Source organism: Moschus berezovskii, chromosome 8 (genome assembly GCF_049115385.1).
Source record: "Moschus berezovskii isolate FMDL1 chromosome 8, NW_MosBer_1.0, whole genome shotgun sequence".
NCBI classification, from domain to species: Eukaryota; Metazoa; Chordata; class Mammalia; order Artiodactyla; family Moschidae; genus Moschus; species Moschus berezovskii.
In genome coordinates this window covers 69,482,637-69,493,532 of record NC_142467.1, presented here as the reverse complement: position 1 = coordinate 69,493,532, position 10,896 = coordinate 69,482,637, and the positions used below count along the sequence as shown (strand labels likewise).

The 10,896-nt window shown below is 40.7% G+C and overlaps 1 protein-coding gene and 1 pseudogene across 1 annotated transcript; both read right to left on the bottom strand.

Annotated features, from left to right (window-relative positions):
* Positions 1 to 4,035: 4,035 nt before the first annotated feature.
* LOC129558653 (serine/threonine-protein phosphatase 2A catalytic subunit alpha isoform pseudogene) lies at positions 4,036 to 5,085 on the bottom strand (annotated as a pseudogene).
* A 3,935-nt stretch (positions 5,086 to 9,020) lies between these two features.
* Positions 9,021 to 9,941, bottom strand: LOC129559079 (olfactory receptor 2M5-like). Its single transcript, XM_055430547.1, has one exon. It carries the CDS (start codon positions 9,939 to 9,941, stop codon positions 9,021 to 9,023), a length of 921 nt encoding a protein of 306 aa, XP_055286522.1.
* Positions 9,942 to 10,896: the final 955 nt, after the last annotated feature.

Below are 10,896 nucleotides of genomic sequence, written 5' to 3'. Positions count from 1 at the left end.
TGAAGTGACTTAGCAGCAGCAGGTATATTCCTAGATATTTTATTATTTTTTATATAATGGCATAAGGAATTGTGTCCTAATTTCTCTTTGTGATCTTTCACAGTTAGCTTATAAGGATCCAAGAGATTTTTGTGTACTAATTTTGTATTCTGAAACTTTACCAAATTCATTCATGAGTTGTAGATGTTTTTTGGTAGAATCTTTAGGATTTTCTTCATATAGTATTATGTCCTCTGCAAACAGTGACAGTTTTCTTTCTTTTCAATTTTAATTCTTTTCATTTCTTTTTCTATTCTGATTGTTGTGTCTATGACTTCCAAAACTGTGTTGAATTGAAGTGATGACCATGGACATTCTTTTTTTTTTATCTTAGAGGAAATGCTTTCAGCTTTTTAGCATTGAGTATAACATTAGCTATGGGTTTGTCATATATGGTCTTTATTTTGTTGAGATAGGTTCTTTCTATGCCCACTTTCTGAAGAGTTTCTATCACAAAAATGTGTTGAATTTTATCCAAAGTCTTTTCTGCATCTATTGAGATGATCATATAGATTTTATGCTTCGGTTTGTCAACTTGTCATTGATTGATTTTCAGATATTGAAAACTGTTTGCAGCCTTATGATAAAAATCCCACTTGACTGTGGTGTATGATCCTTTTAATACATTGTTGGATGCAGTCTGCTATTATTTGTTGAGGATTTTTGCATTTGTATCAGTGACATTGACCTGTAATTTTTTTTTCCCTGAATCTTAGTATCAGGGTGAATCTAATCTCATACAGTGAGTTCAAAAGCAATCTTTCCTTTGCAGTTTTTGAAATCTGAGAATGATAGGTGTTAAATCCTCTCTAAGTATTTGGTAGAATTCACCTCTGAAGACATCCAGTCCTGGACTTTTATTTGTGGGAAGTTTTTCAATTACTGATTCAACTGACTACTAAGTAATGGTTCATTCTTATTTTTTTCCATGTATTATTGGAAGAATTAATATTGTTAAAATGACCATATTATCTAAAACAAGCTACAGATTTAATGCAATTCCTATCAAAATACCAAAGGCATTTCCCCCAAAGGTAGAATAATTTTACAATGTGTATGAAACCACAAAACATCCCAAATAGCCAAATCAACCTTGAGAAAGAAAGGTGCCCCAAGTATGTTGAGGGTTTGCTGTTCTATGATGACTGGGCTATTTCCTGACATGGTTGACTGCTGGTGCTAGTTGGCCACCGGTAAGTGGGGCTGGATCGTGGGCCCCCTAGTGGTTGTAATCAGGTCCTGGGGCAGCTGGGGGTTCAGTGGGTCCAAAGGCATCTGGCCTGATAATGTGTCCCTGCCTTGCTAGCTGCATAGCCCACTGCATCTCAGGACTGATGCCTACCAGCTGGTGTTTGGGGTCATGTCCCAAGACTAATAAATGAAAGGGAGGATCCAAAATGATGCTTTGCTGCATCAAAGTCCTCATGGTGGGATGAGCTCCCTAAAATATATATTGCAGTGTCTTTGTCCCCCAGGTGAGTCCCAGTTGCCTCCTGTCTCTCTGGAACACTCTCCATGATCAACAAGTGAGATTGATCCAAGCAAGTTTCAAATTACTATTTCTATTCTTGACTCCAAGTATATGAAATATTGTGTACATTCTTTAAGACTGGAGTCTCTGTTTCCTTCAGTCCTTTGGTGCTCCAGAAATAAGCCCCACTGGCCTTCAAAGCTAAATATTCTGAGGGCTCATCATCCCAATACAGGGTCTTCAGGCTAGGGAGCACAATGTGGGGATCTACTCTTCATTCCTTATGGAAAACCTCTGCAGTTTTAATTATACTCCTCTGTTTGGATAGCCAATCTGTGATTATTGGTCCTGACCAATCTGCATCTCTGGCCCTCCTCCCTGTTGCATTGTGGTTCTTTCTTTATATCTTTTGTTGTAAAAGATCTTTTCTGTTGGTCTTCAGGTCATTTATAGTGGTAGATCCTTTGTAATAGTTGTAACTTTTATATGCCCTTGGGAGCAAATAAAGACCAACCACACAAACCTACTTCATATGTATAAGAAAGAAAAATAAGGAAACCCAGAAGTTCAAAATCCTTATTTGGTTATTTTCTTCATTTAATAAATGCTGTATTTCCTTTCCCTGCAAATTCTTGAATTTCTATAAATATTTTTCTTGACTGGTTAGTTGTTTTTAAGAAAAACAGATTCCTAACCTCATGAATGTCCTTAATGAAACTAAGTTATGCAATGTATACTTTTGTGTGATGCTCCAATTCTGATCACCATATGGTCAATGGAATACTGAATTGTCACTGTGCTACCTGTGACAGTTTAGAGTGCATGATCCTGAGTAGGCACAGTAGTAATGGAGGAACGCATCAGTCACTTTCAAGACAAAGAAATAGCAATCATCCTGCATTCTTAAGCACAGAGTTAGAGATTTAAAGCTCTGGGAACAAGCATACTGAAAAGAGAAGGGAGGAAGGAACTGCCTTTATTGAGGATCAAGCAGAATGATCATAGAGCAGGTGATATTTGAATCAGGAAATGAGGAACATGAAAGATATTGAATGCTCCAGGCCAGGTATTGATTGGCATGTGAATTCTTTAGGTCACAGACAGGTATTCTAATTCCAGTGCTGCATATGAGAAAATAGCGGCATGAGCACATTGTCCAACATTCCATGTCTGGCAAGTCAAGATTAAACCCAACTTTTTGCTCCAAACTCTATGCTCACACCATGAATAAAAGTTTAGGACAGATGAGAAGGCCATTTTGGGCAAGAACGTTGACTTTCTCAATAGTGGAAGAAATACTCTGAGAAGGAAAACATGATTCTATGAAGTTGAAGTGTGAGTATGTGAAAGGAATGGGAGAAAGTAGTCAAGATTAAGTCTGGAGTCCAGTTAGATAATTTCTAAAGAGTTTGAATATAAGGTAGGCATTATTATTGTTTTTTTTTTTAAATCTTGTGGAAATGGAAGGAACATATTCACCTACTAGAAAACCTACTTCTAGCAACTGCATAGATGTTGTATGAGATTGGAAGAGCCTGGAGTATGAAGACCAGTAATGAAGCTATTGAAACAATAAAGGAACAGAGTATGAGACTGAGAACTAAGACAATGCATTAGGGATGAACAGTGGAGTTGGAATGGGATCAGATCAGTGCTTTTCAAGCTTTGTAGGGAATGTGGACCATGGGGGATCTTGGTTTGATTCAGCAAATCTGAGGTATGGCTTAAGAAAGTTTAGACTGTTTCATTTCAATGAGTGCTGATTAGTTGGCATCTTCTCAATATTGTATAATGTTTTGACTGATATGCTGAGTGTTAAATTTCTTTGACACACAAGAACTGATTTGTAAGTCATAGCTCAGGGACTGAGATAATTTGGTCCTTTCTCTGTCAACAGGTCTTCACATAATTCATTCAATCATCATTAAAGAGACAATTTTTTTTTTTTTTTTTTTACCTTTTCAGCTCTTAGTTCTCAAGTTTATTATGAAAAACACTGCAGTTCTCTTGTGCAGTAGCATCATCTTACAGCAGGGAGAAAAAAAAAGTTCCATTCAAAACAACTCACCAGGTTCTGACAGTAACAAAGAACAACATGAGGCTGAGATTTGAGAAGGGAAAATAAACTGAGTGCAGACAAATCATACAATTAAATTAGACGGTATCCCTGAAAAAAAACAAAACGATTTTAAAACTCACAAGTAGAGGGGAGGCCTTGGTACTTATTTTTAAAATGTTCATTAAGCTCCAATGATTGTTTGCTGCTATTCTTATCTACAGTCATGCTGAGTAAAGCTATAGCTAAATGGAAGTTAAATTGTATTCACGAGGTGTTAATGTTGACATCTTATTATCTGCAGTCTCTCATAGAAAGCAAAGTAACTGCAAATAGCTCTATGCCAGAAACTGGTTTCTTGACCAACAATGTCGCTTCAGCATGCAATGAACTGGTTCATTCTAAAGTGGTCACGGCTGTTGATGACAGGAGGCTTTGTATTTTTATATGGCACATCTTTTTGGTCCGTGTGAAAACAAGTTTTTTTGAATGTTAACTACTCTCTGACACTTGTGGAGTTACTGTTGCTCTTCCCATATCCATTAGGTCAATTTATGGTTCATGGCAATACTGTACAAGTTTAAAATCTCATTACAGAAAGTAGTCTGGGGTACGACGAGTAACATGTGGCTCGCCTCTGCGAGGTGCTGGGTCAAACTGCAAGAAAGAGTATTTTAGAGTATCATCAAGTTCCATGATTGCAGCTTGGTTACCACAACGGTAATAATAGTTTGGAGCACTGAAAATCGTTACTACATTTTGGTCATGGCACCAGTTATATCCCTCCATCACCAGCTGATGAGCTCTAGACACCAACATGAGGCCATTGGCATGATTAAATGTCTCAGAAATATCCTGCCCAAAGGTGTAACCAGCTCCTCGAGGAGAGATATACCCCAACCTCCACGGTCATCTGGATCTGACCACAGCAAGTCACACATTGGACCCTCATGGGGGACTTCTTGTAGGCGATCAAGTGCTCTGATGTCCAGTGTATCTATGGATAGTGAGAGGCCACCATGCAGACAGAAGATCTGCCCATCCACCAAGGCAGTGAGAGGAAGATCGTCAAAAAGGTCTGTAAAATACTTCCAAACATTTGCATTTCCGTATTTCCTTAAACACTCATCATAGAAACCATATGCTTGTGTGATCTCTCTGCTCTATGATTTCCTCGAAGAATGGTGATACGTTCACGGTAAGGAACCTTAAGAGCTACAAGCAGAGTAACTGTTTCCACTGAATAATATCCTCTGTCAACATAATCGCCCATAAACAAGTAATTTGCATCTGGTGATTTGCCACCAGTTCTAAACAGTTCCATGAGATCGTGAAATTGACCATGCGCATCTCCACAGACAGTGACTGGACATCGACCTTCTTGCACATTGGATTCTTTTGTCAGGATTTCTTTAGCCTTCTCGCAGAGGCTCTTAACCTGGGACTCGAACAGCTGCTTGCACTCGTTCAGCTGCTCGATCCACTGGTCCAGCTCCTTGGTGAACACCTTCTGGTCCATGATGCCACCTGCCCGAACCGGCTGCCCCTCCGCGCTCCTCCCGCGCCGCCGCCCGCACACGGGCCACGCGCACACGCCGCCGCCGGTTCCCGGGGTATTTGTGCGGGTACTGGCGGCTGCTCGGCGCTAGCGCTGGCCCTCTGGCTCGCCCCTCTGCGCTCGGCCCCCGGCCGCTGCCCTCCTCCACTCGCTCTAGCCCCGGAGCTCTGCTCTCTCTAAAGAGACAAATATTTTTAAACCATGAAATACTCTTGAGTCATTGATCTCATTTAGCACACCATCCTTTATCTTTGTTCAGTTGTTAACATTCATAAATCTTCAGTTCAGTTCAGTCGCTCAATCGTGTCCGACTCTTTGCGACCCCATGGACTGAAGTATGCCAGGCTTCCCTGTCCATCAGTTCAGTACAGTCGCTCAGTCCTGTCTGACTCTTTGCGACCCCATGAACCACAGCATGCCAGACCTCCCTGTCCATCACCAGCTGCTGGAGTTTACCCAAACCCATGTCTATTGAGTAGGTGATGCCATCCAACCATCTCATCCCCTGTCATCCCCTTCTCCTCCTTCCTTCAATCTTTCCCAGCATCAGAGTCTTTTCCAGTGAGTCAACTCTTCGCATGAGGTGGCCAAAGTATTGGCGTTTCAGCTTCAACATCAGTCCTTCTAATGAACACCCAGGACTGATCTCCTTTAGGATGGACTGGATGGATTTCCTTGCAGTCCAAGGGACTCTCAACAGTCTTCTCCAACACCACAGTTCAAAAGCATCAATTCTTCTGCATTCAGCTCTCACATCCATACACGACTACTGGAAAAACCATAGCCTTGACTAGACAGACCTTTGTTGACAAAGCAATGTCTCTGCTTTTTAATATGCTGTCTGCTGCTGCTAAGTTGCTGCTAAGTCACTTCAGTCGTGTCCGACTCTGTGCGACCCCATAGACGGAAGCCCACCAGGCTCCCCCTTTCCTGGGACTCTCCAGGCAAGAACACTGGAGTGGGTTGCCATTTCCTTCTCCAATGTGTGAAAGAGAAAAGTGAAAGTGAAGTCGCTCAGTCGTGTCCGACCCTTAGCGACCCCTAGGTTGGTCATAACTTTTCTCCCAAGGAGTAAGTGTCTTTTAATTTCACGGCTGCACTCACCATCTGCAGTGATTTTGGAACCCAAAAAAATAGTCAGCCACTGTTTCCACTGTTTCCCCATCTATTTGCCATGAAGTAATGGGACCAGATGCATGATCTTAGTTTTCTGAATGTTGAGCTTTAAGCCAACTTTTTCACTCTCCTCTTTCACTTCCATCAAGAGGCCTTTGAGTTCCTCTTCACTTTCTGCCATAAGGGTGGTGTCATCTGCATTTCTGAGGTTATTGATATTTCTCCCGGCAATCTTGATTCTAACTTGTGCTTCCTCCAGCCCAGCGTTTCTCATGATGTACTCTGCATATAAGTTAAATAAGCAGTGTGACAATATACAGCCTTGACGTACTCCTTTTCCTATTTGGAACCAGTCTGTTGTTCCAGGTCCAGTTCTAACTGTTACTTCTTGACCTGCATACAGGTTTCTCAAGAGGCAGGTCAGGTGGTCTGGTATTCCCATCTCTTTCAGAATTTTCCCCAGTTTGCTGTGATCCATACAGTCAAAGGCTTTGGCATAGTCAATGAAGCAGAAATAGATGTTTTTCTGGAACTCTCTTGCTTTTTCAATGATGCAGAGAATGTTGGCAACTTGATCTCTGGTTCCTCTGCTTTTCTAAAACCAGCTTGAACATCTGGGAGTTCATGGTTCACATATTGCTGAAGCCTTGCTTGGAGAATTTTGAGCATGACTTTACTAGCGTGTGAGATGAGTGCGATTGTGTAATAGTTTGAGCATTCTTTGGCATTGCCTTTCTTTGGAATTGGAATGAAAACTGACTTTTTCCAGTCCTGTGGCCACTGCTGAGTTTTCCAAATTTGCTGGTATATTGAGTGCAACACTTTCACAGCATCATATTTTAGGATTTGAAAAAGCGTAACTGGAATTCCATCACCTCTACTAGCTTTGTTTGCAGTTTTGCTTCCTAAAGCCCACTTGACTTCACATTCCAGGATGTCTGGCTCGAGGTGCTTATCACACCATCGTGATTATCTGGGTCATGAAGATCTTTTTTGTACAGTTCTTCTGTGTATTCTTGCCACCTCTTCTTAATATCTTCTGCTTCTGTTAGGTCCATACCATTTCTGTCGTTTAGTGAGCCCATCCTTGTATGAAATGTTCCTTGGTATCTCTAATTTTCTTGAAGAGATCTTTAGTCTTCCCCATTCTATTGTTTTCCTCTATTTCTTTGCATTGATCACAAGGAAGGCTTTCTTATCTCTCCTTGCTATTCTTTGGAACTCTGCATTCAAACGAAGTGAGAAATAGATTTAAGGGGCTAGATCTGATAGACAGAGTGCCTGATGAACTATGGACAGAGGTTCATGACATTGTACAGGAGACAGGAATCAAGACCATCCCCAAGAAAAAGAAATGCAAAAAAAGCAAAATGGCTATCTGAGGAGGGCTTACAAATAGCTGTGAAAAGAAGAGAATCAAAAAGCAAGGGAGAAATGGAAAGATATACCCTGTCCATCACCAACTCCCAAAGCTTGCTCAAACTCATGTCCATCAAGTCAGTGATGCCATCCAACCATCTCAGCCTCTGTCATCCCCTTCTCCTCCTGCTTTCAGTCTTTCCCAGCAGAGGGTCTTTTCCAGTGAGTCAGTTCTTCACATCAAGTGGCCAAAGTACTGGAGCTTCATCATCAGTCCTTCCAATGAATATTCATGACTAATTTCATTTAGGATTGACTGGTTTTTATCTCCTTGCAGTCCAAGGGACACTCAAAAGTCTTCTACAACATCACAGTTCACAAGCATCAATTCTTCTGCACTCAGCTTTCTTTATAGTCCAATTCATAATTCTTAAATGGCTCAAGTATTGATTATGCTGCTTATGATCTACTCAATAGATCAAGGAGTTTTACCCATGTATCCTCAAGATATTTCTGGTTTGCAGTTATTCCTTGTTTCCTCCATTAGACTTGAGTTATACACATATCTTTGAACTCAAGTCATTGCACATTCTTATTTAAATTGCATTTCCTTTTCTTTCTAATTGACCTTATGGCCCTCTAAATAATTCAGGTTGAGATGCTTTGGACTATTATACTTTTACATATTTAAATAAGTTAGTTGCATTCAAATGAACTACTTGATTGAGCTAAAAAATGAAAACATTTTATCCACTGGTTTGTGCTCAGTTGCCTTTAAATTATTATCAAAATCTGTAATCTTGGCTCTCTTTATTCTATTCTTTGGTTGCAGTATTACAGTTCAACTTGAGTATACTTAATTAAGGTTTTAGAAATGCAAAGTGTTGTGTATCAAGAGTGGTTTATATATGGTCATTTCGTGTGTGAATGGATACATGCATGTTTTTGAAGATGGAGAACACAGGCATATAAAATTTCTGGATTTATGTCAAGGTGTGCTTTTTTAAAGGGTTGAATGAGACCTATAATTTTCTCAGAGGTATAAAGTTCTGTCATTAACCTAATTTTCCAATTTTCCAAAACTCCAATTTCTGTGGAGTTTTATCATCAGTTTTCTACTGCAACAACACTTGTGGAAATTCACAGTTTCGAGGTAGACACTGAATATTGTAAAAATGTTTCAAAGCAGGAAAGTACAGGTGAAACCACGAAAAATAGAAAAAAAATACTGAGAAATTCCACTGTAATTCCAAAGCAATTCTAAAGATGATGCTAAAATGGAGACCATTATTAAATATTTGTGGATGAATAGATAATTTGAAACGTAAGACTTCTTAACATGCGTCTAATTTATTTAGACTGTATTCAAGTTAGTGATTACAAATGGACATATCTTCTTCTTTTAGTCTGATTCTGTATCATCAAGTTAGAACCTTCCTTAGGGCCCCCAATACTTCTTTGTTTCTAAGACTATAAATCAGAGGATTTAGCAAAGGAGTGAGAATAGGGCCAAGTACAAAGAGGACTTGGTCCAGCTTGGGATTATGATAGGAACTAGGCCTCATGTAGACCACTATGGCAGGGCCATAATAGAGGCACACTACAGTCAAATGGGAAAGGCAAGTGGCTAGAGCTTTGTCCCTTCCCTCTGGAGATTTCATGTGGAGGACAGCAAGGAATATGAGAGCATAAGAGGATATGATGAGGGACAAGGGGATGAGGAGCACCACAATGCTTGTCACTACCACAGCCTTCTCATAGGCAGAGACATCATCACAGGCCAGTTTTAGGATGGACATGATCTCACAGAGGAAATGGGGAATCTCTCTGGAACCACAGATGGGGAAATGCATGGCATAGGCTGTGTGTGCAAGTGATGTAAGGGCGCCCCCAGCCCAGGAGGTGGCAGCCATCTGCAGACAGACCTTCTGGCTCATGATGAGGGTGTATCTCAGAGGGTTGCAGATGGCCACATATCGGTCATAGGACATGAGGGTGATGAGGGTACACTCAGCAATTCCTACAGTCAGGAAGAAGAAGATCTGAGTTCCACAGGCCACTCGTGATATGTTTCTCTTCCCTGAGAAGAAGTCACTTGCCATCTTGGGTACAATGCTAGAGATTAATGTCATGTCCATGAGAGCCAGTTGGCTGAGCAGGAAGTACATGGGTGTGTGCAGGTGAGAATCCACCCAGATTAAGAGGATTAGAATGGAGTTTGAGGTGAGAGCCATGGTGTAGAACAGGAGGATGGCACAGACAAGGAAGTTGACATGTTTCATATCAGGCAAGAGGCCCAAGAGGATTAAATCTGTATTTGAAGACTCATTTCTTTTGTCCATGTCTCTGCCTTGTTAGAATTAATCAACCCTGGGGGAAAGAGTTGTAGCACTCATGAAGATTTATTGGATTCTGTCCTCCAAGCTCTTTCCTTTTTAATCTTTATATAAAGCATCAACAGGCTGGGATACTTATGCAGATGACAGAAATTTGGCCAATTTTTTGGTTAAGTAGGCTCTCTCTCACGGAGAAGGCAATGGCAAGCCACTCCAGTACTCTTGCCTAGAAAATCCCATGGATGGAGGAGCCTGGTAGGCTGCAGTCCGTGGGGTCGCTAAGGGTTGGACACGACTGAGCGACTTCACTTTCACTTTTCACTTTCACACTTTGGAAAAGGAAATGGCAACCCACTCCAGTGTTCTTGCCTGGAGAATCCCAGGGAAAGGGGAGCCTGGTGGGCTTCCGTCTATGGGGTCACACAGAGTCGGACACAACTGAAGTGACTTAGCAGCAGCAGCAGCAGGCTCTCTCAAGTCCCCACCTATTTCACTTTTTAAAATTTTTTTCTAAAATTTTTATTTAATAAATGGTACAAAGCACAATGCCAAAAATATTAAGTTAAAATTTCACCAAAAGAAAAAATACTATAGAATACACAGTTGTAAAAAGCTACAGTAAGTTATTTTACAACTGCCTCAGGCTGCATAAGGAAAAAAAACCCAATGCCATACCTAAGTTATCCCTCTCTCAAAATAATGCCATTTATGTTATAAACCATGAGCACCCCATCAAAAGACGGGAACTGCTTTTGTTAATTCATATATATATATATGACTGTATCACTTTGCTATACACCTGAAACAAACACAACACTGTAAATGAAATATAGTACAATATAAAATAAAAATAAGTAACAGGCCTTTGGGGCTTTACACAGAGTTAGATAGAGTTCCTATCAGAGGGATAACAGCACCACAGCCGTACTGAATCCTCATGAAGGAGGCACACGAATGACTG